Source organism: Peromyscus leucopus, chromosome 5 (assembly GCF_004664715.2).
Source record: "Peromyscus leucopus breed LL Stock chromosome 5, UCI_PerLeu_2.1, whole genome shotgun sequence".
NCBI classification, from domain to species: Eukaryota; Metazoa; Chordata; class Mammalia; order Rodentia; family Cricetidae; genus Peromyscus; species Peromyscus leucopus.
Window position 1 is genome coordinate 9451329 of NC_051067.1, and position 24855 is coordinate 9476183.

At 42.9% G+C, this 24855-nt stretch overlaps 1 protein-coding gene across 3 annotated transcripts in view; it reads right to left on the reverse strand.

Annotated features, from left to right (window-relative positions):
* The window catches only part of Faf2 (Fas associated factor family member 2), a 44414-nt gene that overhangs the window by 13857 nt on the left and 5702 nt on the right, over positions 1-24855 (reverse strand). Inside the window, exons 2-6 of one of the 3 annotated variants that reach the window (XM_028863754.2) lie at positions 23462-23580; positions 11119-11187; positions 6608-6742; positions 2898-2974; positions 155-293 (exon numbers count right to left, since the gene is read on the reverse strand). In XM_028863754.2, the coding sequence (XP_028719587.1) occupies positions 155-293; positions 2898-2974; positions 6608-6742; positions 11119-11166 (399 nt within the window). In that variant the 5' untranslated portion in view covers positions 11167-11187; positions 23462-23580. The remainder of the gene's footprint in view (positions 1-154; positions 294-2897; positions 2975-6607; positions 6743-11118; positions 11188-23461; positions 23581-24855) is intronic. The other 2 variants (XM_028863753.2, XM_028863752.2) reach the window with 2 other exon arrangements.

Below are 24855 nucleotides of genomic sequence, written 5' to 3' on the forward strand. Positions count from 1 at the left end.
TGTCTTTAAAAAAAAAAAAAATTCTCCTATAACCAATGAAGAGCTATTTAAGTCTTTTGAGTATAAGAGCAATATGATCAGAGCTAAACTACACTTCCCTTTGAGGACAGAATCATATTGTTAAGTTGGCATCTATTTGGTTTGTGGCACTGACCTGGCTGTACGTTCCCTGGTAGAAGACAGGGTGTGCCCTCCCATATTTCTCTTCAAAAGAGTGCATAAATGAAACAATGTCCCCAACAGGGTCAGTGACCCGGCTGCGAGGGTCAGGCCGTATAAAACGAAGAGCAAACCTGGGGAGGAAGGAATAAATATCACATGAATTGGCTTCCTGTAGTGCATATGGAGTGGGCCAGTTTGTACAGACTTTTACAACAGAGCCAGAGGCATGGTAGCAAAGGAAGTGAATGGTCAGTAAGTGGGCCATCAAATCTGAGTGTAGAGCCTGGCTCAAAAGCCACAAGGCTGTCGAGTGTTACACTGTCTGCTCAAGAAGAATGCACACCACTAGGACTACAACATTCCAATGCTGGCCTAACCCTTCTGGAGTGCTTTCTGCAGAAAAACAGGGCTAGAAGGACTGGGTAAGGAAGATCACAATCCTAGACACTGTCTACCATAGCAGCCACTAACTATTTATGGCTATAAATTTAAACACATTAAATTAAATACAGTTAAAATTCAGTGCCTCAGTCACACCTGCCATGTTTCAAGTGCTCAACAGACATACGTGGTTAGTGATCTCCACACTGAACAACAGAGACAAAGAATGTTTCTTAATCAAAGCGTGCACAGGACAAACACTGCCCTAGAGCAGACACCTCCTTCTGCAGCTTCCTCTCCTTTATGTCCTTCTGGGATTCCGATTTTTTTTAACTCATACTCTCAAGTTACTCAGGTTATCAATAGGGACTTCAAACCTGAACTTAGTCACAACTTACTTGTTCTTCAGAGGGGCAGGTAACTTTGCTTCACTGTGTTTGCACTGATGGCATCCATAAAACTGACCCAGATGTGGGGTACTGTTAGCGACTTTAGATTCAAGGATGCATTGCCTAATGAGCCCATACATCTATTCCTAAAGAGCCTATCCTATCATACTGCACCTTACCCCTTCTTTATGCTTTGGGTTTCCATAGAAGGCAGTGGGGTAGGGGATGAAGTGGGACATTTCACATTAAGTTGCCTGGATGACACCACTGCATTAAAATTAGTAAAACATGCCATGCATATTTTCCAAAGGAAAGCAAACAATATTTACTTGAATTTTTTAGCATAGGAAAAGATAACTACACTCTGATACTTTCTTTACCAATTCTTGAGTCTATTAATACTTGAACAAATTCTCCACATGTATGCAATGATATTCAGTTTTTCCTGTCATTAAACCAAATTCATCAATACAAACATTCCAAGAAAATTAAAGACATAAAATGTCATGACTTATATATATATAGGGAAGCAGTTGTGAGTGTTTCAGAAGGCCAGTACTTTGACTATTTTTCTGAAAAGATTATTTAGGGTTATCTCTTTTTAAGTGTCCAAATTCTAGGAAGGGGTAAAGGCTTTAAGTCTACTGTTTCTCATTACAATGTATTTCCACAGCCAACGTAATTTAAGAACTATGTGTCGACTCAGGTTTCATTGTGATTTTGAAAGATTTTATGGTTCCACATGCCCATTCCTGAATAAAAGAGATGGGAAAGCTACAAAGCAAGTAGGCACTAAGAAGTCTACACTGGCCAGGTGGTGGTGGTGGTGGCGCACGCCTTTAATCACAGCACTCGGGAGGCAGAGGCAGGCAGACCTCTGAGCTCGAGGCCAGCCTGGTCTACATAGAGAGTTCTAGGATGGCCAGGGCTACAGTTGGGTGGGTGGGTGGGGTGTTCTTTGCTACAGCAAGGATGCCATTCAACAAGAGACCAAGGGGAAACAATTATCCAATCCCTGAACTTCTGCAGTGGCTGGGTCCTTACTTCCAGCCTCTGCTATTCGGAGCAGAGCAAAAGCTACCCTGAATTTGGAAGGCGCACACACTGTACTTCCAGCTCCATCTGCTGGCCTGCACGTCATGCTCATTCATTTATACTCTCCCCACCCCTTTCCAAACTCAAAGTCCTCTTGCCTCATTCTCAATAGCATTACAGGTGCGTGCTACCACACCTAGCCTCCAATGAACATTTCAGTCTCCAACAAGGCCTGGGTGTAGCTCCAGACCATATTCTGTGCTAAGCCTGATCTGCCAGAAGTCAGGTCACACTCAACATTTCCTAGCTCTGGACACACACTATAGCTTCCCATGGTAAGTTCTTTGAATGGTACACAAAGAAAGCTTGACAGTGAAGGTATGAAACGAGTGGGTATATATACACGAAAGGGTTCCAGTGTTGGCAACCTAAGCATTGCCAGGGCAGAGGGAAATGTACAAAACACTGCTTAGAGAGATGCCAACAACCTATGGCAAAGTGGGTTGTTTCAGAACAAGAAAATCTTCTGGGACTGTAGTCAGGCAGAGAAGAAGTGGTTTAGGGTACAAGTTCCTGGAGTATGAAGTTGGGAGGTAGATAACGGGGTTAGAAAGGAAAGGGCATGGTGATTAACTTGGGAATGTAGTGGTGACAAACGTGGTGGGGGAGGGGAAAGACCGAAAACAGGCAGATTAATTTGATTCCTACAAACAACAGCCAGGTCCAATTTACAGCCATTTATAACACCTTCCACTGTGTAGCAATTTAAAACATTTTTTTACTATACAAAAAGTGAGTGCAGGAAGAATATTTAATCTGGTAACAAACTGGCTAGTAAAAAATGATTGAGCATCAGCGCTTACTCTAGTCTGAGTTTCAGCTTCAGAGCCTACCCTGCTGCTGGTAGTATATAAACACAGAGGTACATACCTAAATATATCAAGTATCGTGTAATAGGTAAACCGGAATGGAAGCATTATCAAGTAATAACCCCATCCAAGCAGCCCCTGAAATTCCAAAAACAAAGTTAGAGACCTCATTCTCTTAATGTCCAACACTTCAGAAAATGGCTAGTTCGTATTTCCATGCTCCTGCCCCCACTATGGCGACTCTTCTCTCTATAATATACAGTGTCCTCTTCCTGGCAATCTCAGCCTTCGATGCTACTGCTTTTGGTATTATTTCATCTAAGACTATTATTTTTTTCCACAGGATTTTTATCTTTAATCTCCATAACATTCTCCAGCAACTACTTATATTCATCATCAACTTCAAGTTTCTCCCCACGTAATAAATATTCATTCTTTCCATCTTATATTTAAACATCAACATATGGCACACAGAAATATCAAGAGAGATGATTATTATTACTTTGGACACTTGTACAAGTCTATTATCATAAGGATAAATCCTTATAGCTACTAATCTTTGTAGTAACATTAATGAGCCTTATCTTATTGCTGTCATATATACAAACAGGGCTTATTGTCACACCGTGTCAACGTGTCCTGTGTCATCATCAGGGGGGCGCTAAAGCTGAATGGGGACTGGGGTCTCAATCACAAAGTGAGTCAGTTCAAGCTGAGGGAACAGGTATATAGAGAACTACTCCTTGAGTTATATATTGCTCCAGGAATTTGGAGTTTCTTGTTTGTTTGTTTGAGACAGGCTGTCTCTATAGTCCTGGTTGTCCCAGAACTCAGTATGTAGCCCAGGCTGGCCTGCTTCAGGCAACTGAATGCTAGTATTTCAAGCAGGTGCCTTTACTTGGCAAGTCTGTACTCATCTACTTAGTCTTTCTTCCCTTTATCTATGGCTTTTTTTTTCTACAGTTCAGTTATCCTCAGACAACTGAGTTGGAAAATTAAAAAACTAAATAATTTGTAAGTGTTAAACTGCAAATTGAATAGTGTGGTAAAATAGTGTGCCATGCTGTTCACTTCCCACTCAGGAAGAATCTCTTCATCCAGCATTCCATACATAATACCTGCCTATTAGAATCTTAGCAGCCATCCTGGTTAGCAGATGTGTCAGGGTGTTGCTTGTGTTCAAGTAATCCTTATTTTACTTAAAAAAAAAAAAAAAAAATTAAAAAAAGGCCCCTGCACTGGGCGGTGGTGGCACACACCTTTAATCCCAGCACTCTGGAGGCAGAGCCAGGCGGATCTCTGTGAGTTCGAGGCCAGCCTGAGCTACAGAGTGAGATCCAGGAAAGGCGTAAAGCTGTACAGAGAAACCCTGTCTTGGGGGAAAAAAAAGCCCCTGCTAGACATGGTGGTGCACGGTTTTAATGCCTGCTCTGGAGAGGCAGAGGCAGGTGGATCTTTGTGAGTTTGAGGCAACCTGCTGTACACAGCAAGTTCAAGGATAGGTAAGGCTACATAGGAGACCTGGTCTCAAAACAACAACAACAAAACTAAATAATTAGCTGGAACTGATATGGCAAAGGGAAATCACAAAATGACCCATTTAAGTGAACAGGTAAGACTTAAGCCAGGAAACCATATGGTGAGGTTGCTAATATCTACAATAACAACCAATCTTTTGTTCATAAAATTGTGAAGGAAGAGAAATCTGTGCTGGCTTTACTGCTATCCCTTCAACAGCAAAAGTGATGGTAAATGCTTGGTGAAGATGGAACAAGCATTAAATAATAAGGCTTAGCAGTCCTGAGAGTCTCGGGTTTCTACCCTGGAAGTATATCCTCTACAGAAAAGGGTAGTTAAGCTCCACATTTATCTGGGGACATGGCTGCACTACGTTGCCCAGGCTAGCCTCAAAACTTGTGATCCTCCTGCCTCAGAACTCTTTTTTTGTTTGCCTGCTTTTTTTAATTCTAATTTTAATTTTATGTGTATGGGTGTTTTGCCAACATGATATCTGTGTATTATGTGTGTGCCTGGGAGTTGTGGAGGCTGGAAGAGGGCACGGATCCCCTTGTGACTGGAGCTACAGATAGGTGTGAGCTACCATGTGGGTGCTTGGAATCCAACCTAGGTCCTCTGGAAGAGCAGCCAAGCACTCCTGACTGCTGAGTCCTTTTCTCTCTACGGCAGTGTCTCATAAACAGAGCTGGGCGGTCCCTGAACTGGAGCTCCCCCACCTCAGCCTCCCCAGGGCCAGGATCACAACCTCTAAAGCCTTTTGAAACATTAAAGTACTCCAGACACATAAACAAAAAAAGGTATGATAATGGAGTAATTTTAATTGTTCTAGGATTTACTGAAGTACTTAAAAAGTTTTTTTGTTTTTTGTTTTTTTTTTTAATTCTAAATAGATGTTCAAGGGATGAGTGTCCTCACTCAAGGATAAGATAAGCTCCAGAAAGTTCTTTGGAGTTCATGATCAGTTATATATCTGATTTCCTTAAACAGATCATGAGAAATCAGACTGTAAATAGGAAAGCTAAGACAAAAGGGTCCAGAGTTCAATGATAACCTGGACTACATAGTGAGATCCTGCCTCAAAAAGAGGAAGTGGATCAACAGGCAGAGGGTCTGCTGTCCCTGTGACCCACATGGCGGAAGGAGAGAACTGACTCTGCAGGCTGTCCTCTGACCTCCATGCACACATATACAAATTAATAAAATGTGACACAACAATGTTTATAAAGGACAGAAAGGGGAGGGGGAGGCAGTGAAGGAAAGGAAGGAAGGGAAGGAATGGGGGGGAGGAGGAGAGGAGGAGAAGGGAGCAGTAAACTAGTTCTTTCTGGACCTCTCCACACCCTAGGAGCAGTCAACTGGTGCCTTCTGCAGCCCACTACCTCTCTGCCACCAGTCCCTCAGGACCAGTTTCAAAACAGCGGCACGGAATTCCCAAAGACTCTAAGCCCTTCCATAAAAGTAGCTGAAGTCAAGAAAACTCAAGTCACAAAAAACTTATCAGATTGCAATTTAATGGTAGAAAGCTGCCAGGTACAGTAGGTTGTCCATGCAACCATTCCAGAACTCAAAGGCTGAGGCAGGAAGAATGTCCAAGGTTTGAGGCAGCCTGTCCTACACAGTGAGTTCCAATTCAGCCTAGGCTGTAGTGAGTTGCCAACTAGTCTGCGTTATTTAGTGAGCTCCTGTCCAGCCCAGGCTATATGGTGATTTCCGGTCCAGCCTGGGCTAGACTGAGTTGACAGCCAGTCTGGGCTACAGAGTAAAATCATGTCTCCAAACAAACCGCCCCCCCCCACACACACAGGGGGGGCTGAAGAGATGGCTCAGTGGTAAGAGCACTTACTGCTCTTACAAAGGACCCAGGTTTGGTTCCCAGCACCCACATGGTGGCTCACAACAGCCCATTTCCAGTCCCCAAGGATGCGGTGCCTCTTCAGGCTTCCATGGGCTCCTGCAAGCATGTGGGCACAGACATATGCTCGAAGCAGCTCTATTCAGCCTGCAGCAGACATTTCAAAAGCAAGTTGCTCAAAACAAGGTACAGAAAATACTTTCTCAGTAAAGAACAGAAAAATAGTTCCTATAGCAATTCATTAAAAGATCCAGGGAAACTGATAAACCCATTAAGTCTTCCAAGGGCCCATACCTAACAAGTTTATACTGCCAACATTTCTTTTGCTCTATCACACGAAGATAACAAAACCAAATGGGTATAATCATTAAAAAGGGGGATATTCTAGCTACAAAACTTGCCCTTGGTTGTGGTCTTGAGACAACATAGCTGTAGATCCTGTGATCAGCTGTATTAACCTGTAGGGGTCGGGACGGAGGTGGATTGAAAACACTCGGTACACCCTCTTGCTCATTCAGTCTGTCCTGGACTGCAGCCTGAGAAGGAAAACAGAACGCAGAACTTCAGTGACACTCAAATCCACCCAAGGGGAAACTACTGTTTGGTGTCTCAAAACAAGGTCAACACTACACGAAGGCCACTTGATGAGTACATGTCAAGGGACCTTTCTCCTGCTATGCTATGGGGCAATGGGAAATCTCACACGGTGGAATCGGCAACTTGTCTTGAAGCCACATTTACACAGTAAGCACACTATTACTAATATGTGTTATTCAGAATGGCTGAAGTACAACGTGCTTTACCACACAACCCAGGAAAGGCAGTCCCCAGAATGCAGCAGGACAGCACCTCCAGGGCTGTGCAGTGGGCAGGACTGGCCATCAGGATCTGACAGGCAGTTCTGGCAAAGACAGTAGAGTCTGAATAGAGCCCCACAGCCCGGAAGGAGACTAACTTACGAGTCGTAGATTCTTTCTCTTTGTTCTTTAAAATTCAACTATTTATTTTACATCCCGGCCACAGCCTGCCTCCTCCCATTCTCCCCTCCCAGTGTGTATCCCCCAGCCCCTCTGCTTCAGTCTCCATCCAGGAAAGGGTGGCTCTTCCATGAGTATCAACAAAACACAAGCCTTAGATTCTTTATGTGCAAAATTGAAGGAAACTTAATGCTTAGAATTACTCTGAAAATTTTTTTTAACTTTATTTTTTGTACATTGGTGTAATTCCACTGGAACTGGAGTTACAGACAGTTGTAAGCTTTCACGTGGGTGCTGGGAACTGAACCTGGGTCCTCTGGAAGAACAGCCAGTGTGCTGTTAACAGCTGAGCCATCTCTCCTGCCCTGAATTTTCTTTTTCTTTCTTTTCTTTTTTTTTTTTTTTTTAGCAAAGAAACAGATTTGTTTAAAAAAAAAAAAAAGTGAGAAATTCTTCAAAGTGGGAGGAATTTGAAGGGAAGGTCAACTTAATCTGAATATTCAGGGCTTGGGATGTGGCTCAGTTGATGAGCGTTAGCATGTATGAGGCATAAACCATTGCTTTAGTCCCAGAATTCAGGAGGTGGGGAAGGGAGGATCAAAAGTTGGTGGTCATTTTGAGCTATATAGGAAGTCTGAGTCAAGCCTTGGCTAGAGATTCTGTCTCAAAAACAGAACAAAACAAAACAAATTCACCAAGAAAAAAAAAATCTGAATATTCAGGTTTAAAAAAACAAAAACAACAACAACAACAAAAAAACCCCTTCATTCTCTAAATTCTGTCTCTGAAAATAGTTTTCTGTCCCTGTTTTGTGACAAAATTGGCCATACCCAAAGAGATGTCTGGCTTCTCCTCAATTACCTATTCTACCTGATGGGAGTACCTCTTTTGTTATTATTACTGGGATTGCTCCACCACCTAATAAATAGTCTGAGGAGAAAATGTGGTAGTGTCAGAAAGACCAGCCATATGATTTAGGGTGGGGACTTTGGATAACTGGGTGTCTGTCAACTTGGAGATTGCATTCAACCATATGGGCAGCCAATCAAATCAATTATGCCTAGATAATGAAGACCAACAACAACAACCTGAAAAACCAAAACCCACTCTGGACATTTCATTAAGGTGTATATCTCTGGGGGTTGGGGATTTAGCTCAGTGGTAGAGCGCTTGCCTAGCAAGCGCAAGGCCCTGGGTTCGGTCACCAGCTCCAGAAAAAAAAAAAAAAAAAAAAAAAAAAGTATATGTCTCTGGCTGTCAGTAGCTTATGCATACTGTCACCTATCTGTATAAGGAAGGTAATGCATCCTGACTCCACAGAAGATGGATATACAAATTTCCTATGTGGGAAGCCTTTGAAATCCTGTTTGAAGTCTCTTAGCTGGTTTTTAACCTACATTAGTATCCTATCAAAAACTATTAGGACTATAGAACAGTTTTCGGTGTGTTTCTATTGAACTAAGTGAATTCAGTGTGTTTCTAGTGAATTAAGCCTGAGGATCATTTTGGAATCCATTGAACTCACAGTTGGTATCAGAAGAAAGAGTGGTCTTTGGGAGGGCTATGTGTCTTCTAAACTTGAGAGGTGGACTTAACCTTTATGGTTTGATTAATTCCAGGCAGTCAAATCATACTCAGTGGGCAAAGAATAATCTTTCAGGTCTGGCAAGCTGGCTCAGTGGGTATCTTAATTAGCTTTTTGTCAACTTGGCACAAGCTAGGTTCATCTGGGAAGAGGGAACCTCTACAGAGAAGATGCCTCCATGAGACTGGTAGGCAAGTCTGTGGTGCATTTTCTTGACTAATGATTGATATGAGTGGGCCCAACTCACTATGGGTGATGCCACCCCAGGGCAGGTGGTCCTGGATAATACAGGACAGCAGGCTGAGCAAGTATGAGGAACAAGCCAGTAAGCAGCACTCCTTCAGACTCTACTTCAGCTTCTGCCTTGAGTTCTTGGTCTGACGTCCCTCAGTGATGGACTGTGATGTGGCACTGACTGTAAGTGAAATAAACTTTGCTCATGGTCTTTTTTTTTTTTTTTTTTTTTGGTTTTTCGAGACAGGGTTTCTCTGTGTAGCTTTGCGCCTTTTCCTGGAACTCACTTGGTAGCCCAGGCTGGCCTCGAACTCACAGAGATCCGCCTGGCTCTGCCTCCCGAGTGCTGGGATTAAAGGCGGCTCATGGTCTTTTTATCACAGCAGTAGAAACTAACTAAGCCAACAGGTAGAAGAGCTCGCTGCCAAGCTGCACCTTCTGAGGTTGGTCCCCAGGTTTCTCTACAAAGTGTAAGAATTTTGTGTTTAAACTTTTATAGGCATATTTTGTTTCTGTAATTGGAAAAAGACAAGACAATACCATTGGGAAATAAACCTTTCCAGTCACATTTAAGCTATGCAAAGTAATCTCATCAAATATGAAGGAATAAAAAACATGGATATAGCCAGGCAGTGAGAGCACACGCCTTTCATCCCAGCACCCGGGAGGCAGAGGCAGGTGAATCTCTGTGAGTTTGAGGCCAGCCTGGTCTACAGAGTGAGTTCCAGGACAGGCTCCAAAGCTACATAGAGAAACCCTGTCTCGAAAAACCAAAAACAAAACAAAAAAATATAAATCTTTAGCTCACAAAATATTCAATCTTTGGTAAACACATACCTGTCAACAGCAATTTACCCCAAGAAAGAAGGAAATGGGGAGCAAGAGAGGACATGCAAGCAACTCACAGACAAGCTGTTTTACCCACATCTGATGAGCAGAAATTTGAAACTGTATTACATAAAACACATCAGAGTTAGGAGCTGAAAGGGAGGCACAGGACTGCCCTACTTTCTTCTTCCTCCTTCTGAGACAGGCTTTGCTATGTACTTCACACAGGGCTTCCCCTCCTGATCTTCTTCCTTAGCTTCCCAAGGGTTGACATGTAGGTGTTACCATGCCTAGTTTATTACCCTTCCCCCAAGTATATTTATTTTTATTTGAAATATTTAATTTAAAATATACTCATAGATTTATGATGTCAACAGAAAATTATTAGAGACCCAGACACCTAAAATGAAGTAAAATGAAAGACTAATATGGAAAGGATAAACTGAATTATGCCATAGAAAAAAATAAAACTTTTAATTTTGTGTACACACATACTCATGCCAGAGGTCAGGTGATGACCTCTGTGTATTTCCACAGATGCCTTCCACCCTCTTTGAGAGAGGATCTCTTTCAGCCAGCATATATAAGCTGCTAATATGCTAGAAGTGGTCAGCAGATATCCATTGAGAATCTACTCTTTTTTTTGCCAAGGTTTCTCTGTGTAGCCCTGGCCATCCTGAAACTTGTTCAGGGAGACCAGGCTGGCCTAGAACTCACAGAGATCTGTCTGCCTCTGCCTCCTAAGTGCTGGGATTAAAGGTGTGCACTATCACAGTCTAGCATCAAGAATCTAAACATAAAGTTGGGGGTGGGGTGGTGCATGCCTTTACTCCCAGCACTCAGGAAGCAGAGGCAGGCAGATCTCTGAATTCTAGGTCAGCCTAGTCTACAGGGCGAGTTCTAGGACAGCCAGGGCTACAAAAACAAAACAAAACCCTATCTCAAAAAAAAAAAAAAAAAAAAAATCTATGTAAGTTTTATGCTCAGAGCAATTAACAAACCCAAAATGAGAATTCTGTTGTCCTGGGGTTTCCCTGCTAGTCGAATTCTACCTCAAAGCGGCTAACACTGCAGTGTAATGAACACCACAGGCATGGTGGTGAGAACACCTGTTCCTAGGAAGGGTAAGGACAGAGGCACTACATGAATGGGATTCTTTATTTTCATAGTTTCTATACCTCTACGCGTGTATTTTAAACACAAAGAAGCCATAATTCTGATATAACATAATGGGAGAGGCGCTGTGCAGCGGGACTTCGCTGTGAGTGTGGTAGGTGGGTGCCCATACCTCCATATTCCAGTTATGCTGCTCCAAAGCAAGGCGACACTGCTCCATGGATTCTATGCCAGTCAGATCCTGAAAGGAAGGGGAAGCACAAGGTCACTATGGGACTGGGACTGAGTTGGCAGAGTGCTTGTCTAGTTTAGCATGCACAGAGCCCTGGGTTCCATTTCCTGCACTGCATAAACCAGGTATGGCAACACATGCAGGGATTAGCAACTGGGGGTGCAGGAAGAAGGGTCACTGTTGGCCACAGGAGACGCAGCTGAGGTAGCTCATTTAGTCATGTGCTTGCCTTGCACATACAAGGAGCTGAGGCTAACCCCTAGAGCCTATGCAAACCTGGACCGCGGAGCACACAGAGCCTCTCTACAGTAGTATAACTGGCTTTCTAGGTTCCTTTCTCACTACCTCCCTCGGGTGTCCAATCGCATCAAACCTAACAGTTCATATGCATATCCATGCTTGAAAATCAGACAGTGCTGGGCCATTCAACACAGTACAAAAGCCACATCCCTCCCTCCATTCAGAGACCTTTCACTCAACAAATGCTTACTTCAGGGTATTATACGAAGATGAGTTAAGGTACTCTCTACTGTCCAGAATTCCTAATGCTGGCAACCACAGAGACAGTGATTTATCTCAACCAGACTGTTAAGTCAAAACAAAGTTTCTTGTCTTGATTGTGTACTCTGTACTCAAGGACAAGATTTTACTTCTGTAATTTAGTTTCCTTTATGTACAATGTTTAATCTGGATTAGATAATCTCTCCAGATTTTTTTCTAACAATTATTTTTGTGTGTATGAGTGTTTTGCCTGTATTTTGTGCAATCCATGTGCAGCTGTGCCCTTGGAGGCCAGCAAAGGGTGAAGGATCCCCCTAGAACTGGAGCCATCACGTGAGTGCTGGGAATCTAACTTGGGTCCTCTGGGAAAGCAGACAGTGCTTTGAACCTCTGAGTCACCTCTCCAGTCCCCTTTCCAAACGTAATAAACAAAACTCCAAATTTTCATTTCTTCCCTTTTTAACCTTCACTTTGTAAGACAAATCTCAATGGACCTGACACGCACAGACTGCAAGGCTCTAGTGCTGCGGTTACAGGAGTCTGCCATCACCCTCTGGCTTTTAACATGGAGTCGAGTCTGAACTCAGACCCTCCTGCTTATGCAGCAGGCGCTATAACCAACTGAGTCGTCTCTCCATCCCAATCTGAAATACTGCAAACCAGTGTTACTGGCCTAGGAAGTTATATCTGAGGACAGCCTGGGATATCGAACAAGAGCCTCTCTCCTTCCCCCACCCCCGCCACACACACACACACACACACACACAAAATCTTAAAACACATATTTTTTCCTTGGGCAGAAGCAATGGTTCAATGGTTAAGAAGTATGTTTTCTTTTTGCCGGGTGGTGGCGGTGGCGGTGGCGGTGGCGGTGGCGGCTGCACGCCTTTAATCCCAGCACTCGGGAGGCAGAGGTAGGAGGATCTCTGTGAGTTTGAGGCCAGCCTGGTCTACAGAGCGAGATCCAGGACAGGCTCCAAAGCTACACGGAGAAACCCTGTCTTGGGAAACAAAAACAAAAAGAAAACAAACAAAAAGAAGTATGTACTGCTCTTGCTGAGGATCTCAGTTCAGTCCCAGCACCCGAAAAGGTGGCAATCCCCATGTAACTACAGCTTTAGGGAGATTCAATGCCTCTGCCCTCTGTGGACACCTACGCTCATGTGCATCTATAATTAAAATAAAAATAATCTTTAATGAAAAATTTTTTTTTCTTTTTGAGACAGGGTTTCTCTGTGTAGTCCTGGCTGTCCTGGAACTCAGAGATGCGCCTGTCTCTGCCTCCCAAGTGCTGGGATTAAAGGCATGCAACCATGACAGGCTCAAATGAGGTATTTCAAAAAATATGTCATTATAGTTAACTGTGATGAATACATTAAGACTGTTAAACAGGAAACACTGAGCGTAGGGAACATGGGAATTTTATGTATTATCAGTGTAATTTCGTGTAAATCTAAATGTATTCTAAAATGAAAAGTTATTTTAAAAGTAAAAGGTAGGCAATGTAGGTCAGTGGTAGAGTACTACCTTAGCATGCACAAGACCCTGAACCATCCTAAGATGAGCTTTCAAGCTGGCAAACAGAAGCAGGCAGAGCAGGGTCATCGAAGGACAGTGTTTCTCAGTATTACCTACCTCTAAGAATCACTTTTTGAGGGGCTGAAGAGATGGTTCAGAGGTTAAGAGCATTGGCTGGTTTTCCAGAAGACCCGGGTTCAATTCCCAGCACCCACATGGCAGCTCACAACTGTCTGTAACTCCAGTTCCAGGGGATCTGACACCCTCACACAGACATGCATGCAGGCAAAACACCAACACACGTTTAAAAAAAAAAAAAAAAAAAGCACTTTTTGTATTATGATGGGGAATGAACTCAAGAAACAAGGCCATACCACTGAACCTCACTCCCAACACTTAAGAAGACTTAAAATAATCTACATATGCCCAGACCTCCCACTCTAAGCAGTTTAGTCAGATTCTCTGAAGGTAGTATAGTGGTGCACACCTTTGATCTCAGCACTTGAGAGGCAAAGGCAGGTGGATTTCTGTGAATTCAATGCCAGGCTGGTCTACAGAGCAAGTTCCAGGACACTGAGACCTGTTTCAGGGAGGAAAAAAAAAACCAAACAAACAAACCAAACCAAACAACAACAACAAAACAGTATTCAGTATTCTCTCTGGGCAAATTCAGGGCCAGTCTAGGCTACTGGGAGAATTCCAGGACAACTTTAGCTACACTGTGAGACCTGGTCACAAACATCTTCAACATCAGCTCTTAACCTATGGGTCAAGGACCCCTTTGGGGGGTCGAATGATCCTTTCACAAAGAGTTGCTTAAGACCATCAGAAAACACAATATTTACATTGCAATTCCTAACAGTAGCAAAATCACAGTTATGAAGTAGCAACAAAAATAACTTGATGGTTGGGGGTCCCCACAACACAAAGAACCGTATTAAAGGGCTGCAGCATTAGGAAGGTTGAGAACCAGACCTTGATGAGCTTTTTCACTTGTTTCCCCTTAGGAATATGCACATTTTAATACCTTGAAAGACACTGCCAAAGCCAGTATAAAGCTGTCATAAAAACAACCTCAGTTACACTGTCCAGCTGGTTGCCAGTGAAAGTCAAAAGCGACCTTATTCCCATCTAGTGTCAACATGTCTTTTCCAGTGCCACGGGGGAGGGGAGTTTCCTAGAACAGACCCCACTGGCTTCGATGCCACATGTGCTGTCTCAGCAGAAACATGTTTAGCTATCATGCAACCTAAGGAAGGAGAGATACACGTGTCGCACGACTCCATGGTGCAGTCCATCATGGCAGGGGAAGTGCACGGAGCAGGACTGTCAAGCAGCTGGCCACATGGCACGCACTACCAGGAAGCAAAGAGGGTGAGCACTTATGCTCACTTATGCTCCTCTGTATCCAGCCCAGGACCCCAGCTCATGAAATGGTGCTGCTCACTTTCAGGGCAGGCTTTCCCACCTCAATTTACCTAATCTAGATAAACCCTCACAGACAAGCCCAGAAATTTGTTTCCACGGTGATTCTAAATCTCATCAAGTTGACAGTCAAAATGAACCACCACAGAAGTAAAACAGAAATAAGTAACGTTAGACTCAATAACCTGAGATTCAGTTCTTTTCACAGTAAATTTATTTGAAGTCAACAGATCATAATTTTGTCTTTTAAAAAAAGATTTTTGCTTCTGTGCATGTTTATCTGTATATATATATGCTATTTGTGTGATGGACAGAAGAGGGTGTCCAATTCCCTGGAAGGAGGTTACAAATGGCTGTGAATTTCCCAACATGGGTGCGAGGAACCAAACTCAGATTCTCTGGAAGAGAAGCCAGTGCCTTAACCACCGAACCATTGCTCCAGCCCAGCCTATCCTTTTTGTTTTTTAAATCAATTTTTTTAGAGTGTTAAGGGGTTGAATCCAGGGTCTCACATAGGCTCAGCATATCCTTAGCCCTGCTGGCCAGTGTCATGCCTTATCATACACTAGGGAATGAGTGACTTTGTCTGGTGGCAGCGGCAGTGGAGGCAGAGGGCAGAGGCAAGCAGATCTGAATTCCAGGACAGCCAGGACTAGAGACAGAGAAATCCTGCCACAAACAAACAAACAAACAAACACCAAAACCAAACAAAACCAAAAAATAACAGAAAGAAAATTAATGACTCTTATTCTACTGACAGCTTTTCCCCCTATTCCCCTATTCTCATTCTCTCTGCTTACATGTAGGCAGGCGCGCGCGTGTGTTTGTGTACACACACGTGCGTGCGCATGCCTGTGGGGGCCACTCAATTTCTTTGTTAGTCTGGTTTTGATGTTTTGAAACGGGGTGCTAGGATTAAAGGCATGCACCACCACTGCCAGACTGCTTCCTCGTTCCTTACGCATCATTTTTATTAGTTTTGTTTCGACTGTGTCAGAAACTATTTTGGCTATCTTCAATATGTTGAGTGATTCCGTGAGAAGAATATTACCATCAGGCCACACCCACCGTGAGTTAAGATCTGCGTATGAAGTCAGTGAACTGGTTGGCTTACATGCAGACCCACTGACATCAGATGGGACTTGAGACAACATGGGAAGAACAGGAGCAATCGGAACAAAGGGTAAATTCACCTAAGGCTCCTTTTCCCTCTAGCCTCCTGCCACAAGGCAAATGTTGGAAACTGCTGCCACACACCCTCAGGCAGGCCCATCTCAGTCTGTCTTACTCCTCCACTTCTCAGACAGAATTCCCTGCCATGAATTGACCTCCCCATGATTTAGGAGATGCTTCAGATACAGTAATTTACACAAAAGTATAAGTGATGACACCATCAGAGAAAGGTGGGCAATATTTATTGTTGGGAACCAAAATATCCTGGAGTTCCAATTGATCGCAAGTACTATGTAGAGGGAGGGACATTAGGAGAGTGTGTGAAGTACTTTCTTCCATCTAACCCTGTTCTAACTTCCATCTACTCAGAAGTTAAAGGGATGCTGATCACTTGAAAAACAAATACTGAATTATTATGATTGCTGATCTAGCTCTTAGGAGAGAATAACTCAAGGAGGAAATCACAATAGGCTGGGTGTGTAACAATCTAACCAGGTGTCATAATGAACTATTTGGATATGGATTGGGAAACCAGGGCATACTCACCTGCCTTTCCGAAGTGTCTCACTTTCCACATCTCAAGTGTTTGTAATAACACACTCAGTAGACACCCAAGTGCTCTATGCTCCAATTAGCTTGCTGAGGTTTATATTTTAAGTTATTCCCAGAGTAAAACTTGGCAAACAAAACAAACAATAACAATTAAAACAAAACAAAACAAAACAAATGGTAACCTTTGTTTTCTCCTTCCCACCAGACAGGGAGGGCAGGTTTGCTTACTCAGGAGAAAATTGGAATTTAAAGTCCATTCAGAAAGTGATGACTACTAGGCTTTGAGCTCCAACTAAAGCTCTTAGAGACCTTCACTATTTACATTTAGTTCTCATCAGTTCCCACCTACTAAACACCTACACTGGGTAATAAGCAACTATGTGTGTAAAAACCCTCATTTTTAACAACAAGAAAGCCGCTGGGCGGTAGTGGCACACACCTTTAATCCCAGCACTCAGGAGGCAGAGACAGGCTGAACTCTGTGAGTTCGAGGCCAGGCTGGTCTACAGAGTGAGTTTTAGGATAGCCAGGACCGTTTCACAGAGAAACCCTGTCTCAAAAACAAAAACCAACCAAACAACCAAAAAGGAAAGCCAAGTATCCAAAGGTTACACTGCCTGGCCAGTAATCCTCGCTAACAGTGAAAGCAGAAAAACTTCCAAAGTCCAGGTTCTCTTAAGCAACAACGCCTCCCATTATTTGATACTCATGTTTGAAAACAAGCTCCCAATTCTTAATTCATAAAATCTGAATGTTTATTGAAAATACGATAATTTAGCTGGACAGCGGTGGTGCATGCCTTTAATCTCAGCACAGGTAGAGGGAGGTGGATCCCTGAGTTCAAGGCCAGCTTGTTCTATAGAACAAGTTCTAGGACAGCCAGGGCTACAAAAGAAACCTTGAAGAAAAAGAAAGAAAAAGAGATAAAGAAAGAGGAGAGAGAGAGAGAGAGAAACAAAAGAAAGAAATTTTTCTTCTTTTATGCTCAGAATCAACAAATATGTTCATATAATTTTACTCAATTACCAAATGGTTTGCAATCAACTAAGACTAGAAAATGTGGGGCTGGACAGTTGGCTCAGCGGTTAAGAACACCTGTTCTTAGCCGGGTGGTGGTGGCGGTGGCGGCGGCGGCGGCGGCGGCGGCGGCGGCGGCGCACGCCTTTAATCCTAGCACTCGGGAAGCAGAGGCAGGTGGATCTCCATGAGTTCAAGAACAGCCTGGGCTACAGAGTGAGTTCCAGGACAGGTGCAAAGCTACATGGTAGATGGCAACAATCAGAACTTCCGTTCCAGAGAATTCAATGCTTTCTTCTGATCTATGCAGGCACAAGGCACACATATGGCTCACACAAACATTCAGTCAAAACATTCACACACATAAAATAGGTTTAAAATATTAAGGAAAAAATGCTGCAGGCTTACAGCTTCTCTCTCCAGGTGACTTTGGCTGGCTTAGAGCTCCCTTTGTAGACCAGACTGGCCTCAAACTCACAGAGACTAGCCCATCTTGGCTTCAGAAATAAAGTATTTTAAAACGCTTTGAAATTTGAAAGGTCCTGTTTTTAAAAAGAAAGAAAATTTAACCTACAGCTTTACATAGGGAAAATCCACCACCACCACCACACTTCTTTGGTTTTGTTTTAGTTTTTTTTTTTTTTTCAGAGACAGGGTTTCTCTGTGTAACTCTGGCTGTCCTGGAACTTGCTCTATAGACCAGGCTGGCCTTAAACTCAGAGATCTGCCTACCTCTGTCTCCTCAGTGCTGGGACTAAAGGCTTTTGCCACTACAGTCCAGCTGAAAAATCTTTTTTTAAGAAGAACACTATTAGCCAGTCATGATGGCACACACCTTTAATCTCAGAGCTCAGGAGACAGGCAGGCAGATTTTTTGAATTATAGACCAGCTATGGTAATACAGTGAGACTGTATCTCAAAATAAAAAATAAAATAAAAAAAAGCCAAAAAAAAAAAAAACCACCATTAACAGTCCTTGAAGTTCTTTTTGTTTGTTTGTTTGTTTGTTTGTTTGTTTCTTTTTCTAAGAATCAGATTGGAAATCCCCGGTTAGCCCTTTAGATGTTAAGTCAAATGTCAAATGTCAATCAAGAGACAAGTATATGTATTCGTAGTGGCTTCTTAAATATTTTGTATTTCATTGTATCTAAAAGTTTCACAGACAAATATTTGAATCTCCTTAAAAATGTTACATGAGGGGGTTGAAGAGATGGCTCAGCAGCTGAGAGCACTGTCTGCTCTTCCAGAGGACCCAGGTTCAATTCCCAGCACCTACATGGCAGCTCACACCTGTCTGTAACTCTGGTTCCAGGGCTTCTGACACCCTCACACAGACATACATGCAGGCAAAACATCAATAAGCATAAAATAAAAACAATAAAAAAAATACTAAATGAATACTAGGAATATTGCTCATCAGTGTTTGCTTAGCATGTATACCTCGCTCACACGCTCACACACATGCATGCACGCATGTTTCCAGAAATAAATCTACACCACTCTTAAAACTAGTTGGAATAAGTTGAGCTCGTTGAGAAAGTTGGGGACGCTGGAGTCCTCAACTCTTCCCATCACTTCACCACTCACTAGACTGGTAATGGTAGGCATCCTTTTTAGGCTCAGAGTTTTGGATCATCTCAGCAGTTCAACAATGATGACAAGGTGTATCATAAAGGCATTTGTAAAGTGTTGGGAGATGAACCTGAACTTGCTTAAAATGTCAAGCACTACAGTAAACTTTGGGAAAAGTCAAGTGAAATCGTGTTTCCCTTAATTCCTACTCTGGTGTCCTTTCATTGGAGGTAGTTCACCAAAATGAAGAGCAGAAGCACTGTGACCTTGGCCACAGTCCTCTAAAGGTGTGTCTTTTTTTTGGTTTTCCGTGACAGGGTTTCTCTGTGTACTTTTGGTGCCTGTCCTGGACCTCACTCTGTAGACCAGGCTGGCCTCTAACTCACAGAGATCCACCTGCCTCTGCCTCTGGAGCGCTGGGATTAAAGGTATGCACCCGCCACCACCCAGCCTTAAAATGAGTCTTCTGCTCAGAATCAAAAGTATTCCCAGAGCCAGCTTTCCCTACTTTCAACCTCCCCTTCTGTAAAAATATGCTTCTATATGTTTCAAAATAAGCTTTTGAATTTTAAGCGGGAGGGAAAAAAAAAACAATGTGGGGAAAAATTTAATCTTTATTTTTTAAGTATACGGTGTTTTGCCTGCATGCCTGCCTGTGCACCATGTCTATGCAGTGCCCACAAAGGCAATAAGAGGGTTTCAAGTCCCTAGGGACTAGGGTTACAGATGGTTGTAAGGTACCTTATGGGAGCTGGAAATTAAATCCAGATCCTCTGGAAGGCACCAGTGTTCTTAACCACTAAGCTATCTCTCCAGATCCAAAACATTAACATTTAAAAATGAATACTTTCAATCCTAAAACTGGCTTTAATTCTATGCATGTGAAAAACATCAGGTACACATTTGTGTTATTTGCCTTCTTGTTGCTGTGACCAACACCAGACAAAAACTAGGGAGGAGGTGAATGTTGCTAACGGTTTGAGGGGACACAGTCCATCATGGCAAAGAAGTCACACTGCATCTGCAGTCAAAAGAAAGACCAACTGATGCACAGCTGGCTTCCTCTCTCTTTTCATTCAGCCTGGGACCCATCCTATGAGCCTTTCCTTCTCAGTTAGAAACAGCCTCAGACACACTTTGGAGGTTGTTTCCTAGGTGATCCCAAATCTAGTTAAACTGCTAATAAACAGTGAGACCCACAAATCCATGCAAACACATCACTTTAAATAATAACATTCCACTTAAGTTTCATGTTCACCTCTAATGCAAAATATACTCAGGAGGCTGGAGAGACAGCTCAGTAGTTAAAAGCACTGACTGCTCTTGCAGAGGACCTGAGCCCCATTCCCAGCACCCACATGGCAGCTCTCAATCATCTGTAATTCCAGTTTCCAGAGAAGCTAATGCCCTCTTCAGTCCTCCAAGGGCACCAGGTACACACATGGTATACAGACATACATGCAAGCAAAATACCCATATAACTAAAATATTTTTTTAATTACATAATGAATTTAACTCAGCTGTAAAAGCCTTCCATCTCAGCTGGGAGTGGTGGTGTACACCTTTAATCCCAGCAGTCAGGGGGCAGACACAGGTGGACCTCTGTGAGTCTTAAGGTTAGCCTGATCTACAAAGTGAATTTCAGGAAAGCCAGGGCTTTTACACAGAGAAAACCTGTCTTGAAAAACAAAACAAAAACAAAAACAAAAAAAGCAAAGCAAAGCAAACCAAAACAACAACAACAACAACAACAAAAAACCCACAAACAAAAAAATCTCCTCCAAATCTTAACAGTTTTAACACTGTTCAAAAAACAAGAATCCAAATTCTATTGTGAGACACCAGGCAATCTCTCTCTTTTTTTAAATTTATTTATTTTTATATTGTGTGCATTGGTGTTTTGCCTACACATATGTCTGTTTGAGGGTGTCAGGTCCCCTGGAACTGGAGTTACAGACAGCTGTGAGCTGTCCTGTGGGTGCTGGGAACTGAACCTGGGTCTTCTGGAAGAGCAGGCAGTGCTCTTACGTCACTGAGCCATCTCTCCAGTCCCCAGACAATCTCTTAACTGTGAGTCACCCTACAATAAAAAAAGAAAAGTTGGGCCGGGCGGTGGTGGCGCACGCCTTTAGTCCCAGCACTCGGGAGGCATTGCCAGGCGGATCTCTGTGAGTTCGAGGCCAGCCTGGTCTACCAAGTGAGTTCCAGGAAAGGCGCAAAGCTACAGAGAAACCCTGTCTCGAAAAACCAAAAAGTTGTATTTCCAATATACAATGGCACAGAAAAAAAAAGTTCATTCAAAAAGGGAAAAATGGAGCCACAAGAAAGAATTATTAAGCCAAAGCAAGATCCAAACAAATCCTACATCTCTATGTCTAGGATCTAGGTCTCTTGGTCTGGGCTCCAACAGGCCTGGACATACCCACCTCTCTAGTTCTGCAGCTGCAACACACATGGCTCCTCATTTGGGCCTGGCCTCTCTCGGGCCAGCCCCCCTCTTCCTGCAGCTACCTTGGCAGATGTCCCACAGTACTGCCATCTCCAACATCTTCAAAGCTGACTAGGTCTTAAGGAGCCCAGCCCTTGAACTTGCTTAGCACAAGAGGCTGGCCTTGAACTCATCTTCTTACCTTCACCTCCCAAGAACTGAGATTATGGGTGTGTGTGTGTGTTTCTTTCATGTTCTCTTATCCTTCCACGGTATGCCATAGAGTGTCGAAATGCACAGGCTCTTGACAGTACAGATCTTTCAAACTTGGACTTCTCAGCCCCTAGGACTGGAAGAAACAAATCTTTGTTCCTTATAAATTACCCATCTTGGGTCTTCTGTCCTAGGAGAACAAAATGTACCAATACGAGGTGGATTCTCAGCCTCTAGAGTGGCAACATCCTTCACTTTCCTGGTCTACCTGAAACTTTCCTTTTCCCTGAGGACACCCGCTCCTTGGAGCCTTCCTCCCACATTTTCTCTGCCCTGTGGATGAGGAAAGGAGACAACTGTCATCTTTGTTATTCTCTTCTCTCCTTATGAGTCTACCTTCAGGAAGAGGTGATAAGGAACTTTACTAGTAGGAGCACTTGCCCGACAGAGTGGAAGCCCCTGGCTCCCTGGTGGGAGGAAAAAAACCCACCCAAAGCACCAAAACCCAAACCTGCCACATAGTTATTTCTAACGACCCTACTTGTCAGCAGTTTAAAACAAATTAATAGGAGCCAAAAAGGTGGTGCCGGTGACAGGAGAGTTCGGGAACAGAGCTAGACTTCCAGGTCAAACCTCAATTAACCAACAACAGAACTTATTTGTTTATTTGGAACCTTGGTCAAAATAAATTCAATAATGTTCAAGCAATATCAGATTACAGTTTTGTTTTGTTTTTTCGAGACAGAGTTTCTCTATGTCGTTTTGGTGCCTGTCCTGGATCTCACGCTATAGACCAGGCTGGCCTCGAATTCACAGAGATCCGTCTGGCTCGGTCTCCTGAGTGCTGGAATTAAAGGCGTGCACCACCACCACCTGGCCACTTTTAAATCTCAAGGTGTAATCAGATGTGAGGCACTGGCTAACCCCTAACCCTGCGCCCCCCCCCCCCACAAAAAAAGAAAAAATATACCAAACATGTACATGTAAACATTTTTGGCTCATTATTTCTTTAACAATACAACTATTTCTGTAACATTTATTATTATATTATAAAGCATACAGGAAGATATATTTAGATTATATACAAACACAAACATTTTATATAAGGAATCTGAGCATCTTTAGAATTTGGTATCAGCGGGAACTCTTGAAACCAATTCACATCAGATACTAATGGTCACTTGCCTATAACTCCTCCACTCACCTCTGGACAGAGATAAAGCTATTCATTTCTGGGGTCAAATCACAGTTCTCATCACATAATAACTACAAAGCCCTTCACTATCTAGAAACTTTTATCCAAGTGAGGAATTCCCTTAAATGAAAGCCCTTCCTCTAAATTCCCGACCTTCTCAACGTGCTAAACACCCAATGACCATCATGTTTCATCTGCTGACTTCAGCCTGTCTCTCCCTACTAGAAAGGGAGTTTCACCAGTGTAAGACCTGTGCTGAGTAGACTACTGTATCCAGTGCCTACAACCATAGCTGAGTTTACTGAAAATGGGATAAGTCTCTATGTATAAGGATATACACTGCAGCATTATTTGTGGTGACCAAACAAAGAAAAAATAAAGAAAACATATTTGTCCATAAACGTCATGGTGGTACACACTGCACTGGTAGGTAGTAGCAGGTGGCTCCTCGTAAGTCCAGGCCAGCCTGGTATACATAGCAAGTTCCAGGTTAGTCATTTACTCTGTAACATGGGGAGACATTGTCTCAAATTGATTAATTAAAAATAATGCTTAACATTTGGATATTTAATATTTGCCAATACTTCAGCTATATTAACATTTAAACATCAAAGCAACCTTGTGAGATGGATAATATTATTAGTCCACAAAGAAACTATGCCACAGAGACAAATTAAATGATAACTTGCCCAGAGCTGAAAGTTAGTAACTGGAGAAGGCAGAATCGAATCCAGGCAGCCTTATTCCAGAATCAGTCTTCACAAGCAAGCATTTACACACTGCTGCCTTTCACAGCACACACATGTCCCTGTAAGAGAAAGAGATTCTTTTGCCCAATGAGAATGGGAACTATAACCAGTCAATTAACTGAAAGCCTACTGACAGAATCAAACATCCCATACATTGTTGTACTTCACCTTAACAAGCACACACATCCAGGCAGCAATCTTCTGATGCACAGGAACAAGCCCACTGGAATACTTGGATTTTTGTAGCAAAAGCATATTGTATTTATTTTAAGGAGAATGCAACCTTAAACATCTGCCAATCAAGAAGTGTATAATCCCTTATCTCAGGTACTTTCTTCAAGTCATTTAGTTAGCTTATCTAAGACTAACTGAATACCAATTTTCCCCAATAACTTATCCCCTTAGAACCTTTCCAAAGTATTTAAGCTAATTTCATAGAAGCAAAACAGTTTTTGTAAGTATTTTACTCATTCATATAATATTTAATTAAATTTCTATGACAAACATCAGTACACAGTGGTTCAGAGCAAATATAAATGTTGACTCTTGTCAACAGCACAATTCAAGGAGTGGGCTACATGTAGTTCAGTGGCTAAGGTTCCTGCCACATAAGCCTGATGTTTAACCCCTGAAACCCATGTAAGGGTAGGAGAAAAAGTTATCCTGTGATCTCTATTACGTATCACGGCATAAATAACATTAAGGCTACAAAAGAGAAGTAAGGGAGCACATTTTAAAACCCACACTTGATGGGCTGGAGAGATGGCTCAGAGGTTAAGAGCACTGGTTGCTCTTCTAGAGGTCCTGAGTTCAATTCCCAGCAACCACATGGTGGCTCACAGCCATCTGTAATGAGATCTGGTACCCTCTTCTGGCCTGCAGGGACATATGCAGGCAGAACATTGTATGCATAATAAATAAATCTTTAAAAAAAAACCCACACTTGAGCTTGGGAGACAGTGTCACAGTTGAAGTACTGCAGCACAAGTGAGGTCTGGGCCCTCAGAAACCCATGTAAACGCCAGGTGGACAGAGGCCACGTGTAATCCTAGCCCCGGAAAGCAGGGACGAGGACTCCCAGAGCAAGCAAGCTAGCAAGACCAGCCTCATGATCGAGCTCTGGGTTTCACTGAGACCTGCAACAATGGTAAGGTAGAGCAACTGACCATGATTCCCAGTATCAGTCTCAGACCTCCACACGCACACCCACACACATATGCAAAAGTAAAAGTGCCCAGACACATACAGGCACACAAATAGAAGAAAATAAATAAATAAATAAATAAAGTCCACCAGTGGCTTAGCTGTTAGGAGCACTTGTTCTTGCAGAAGAC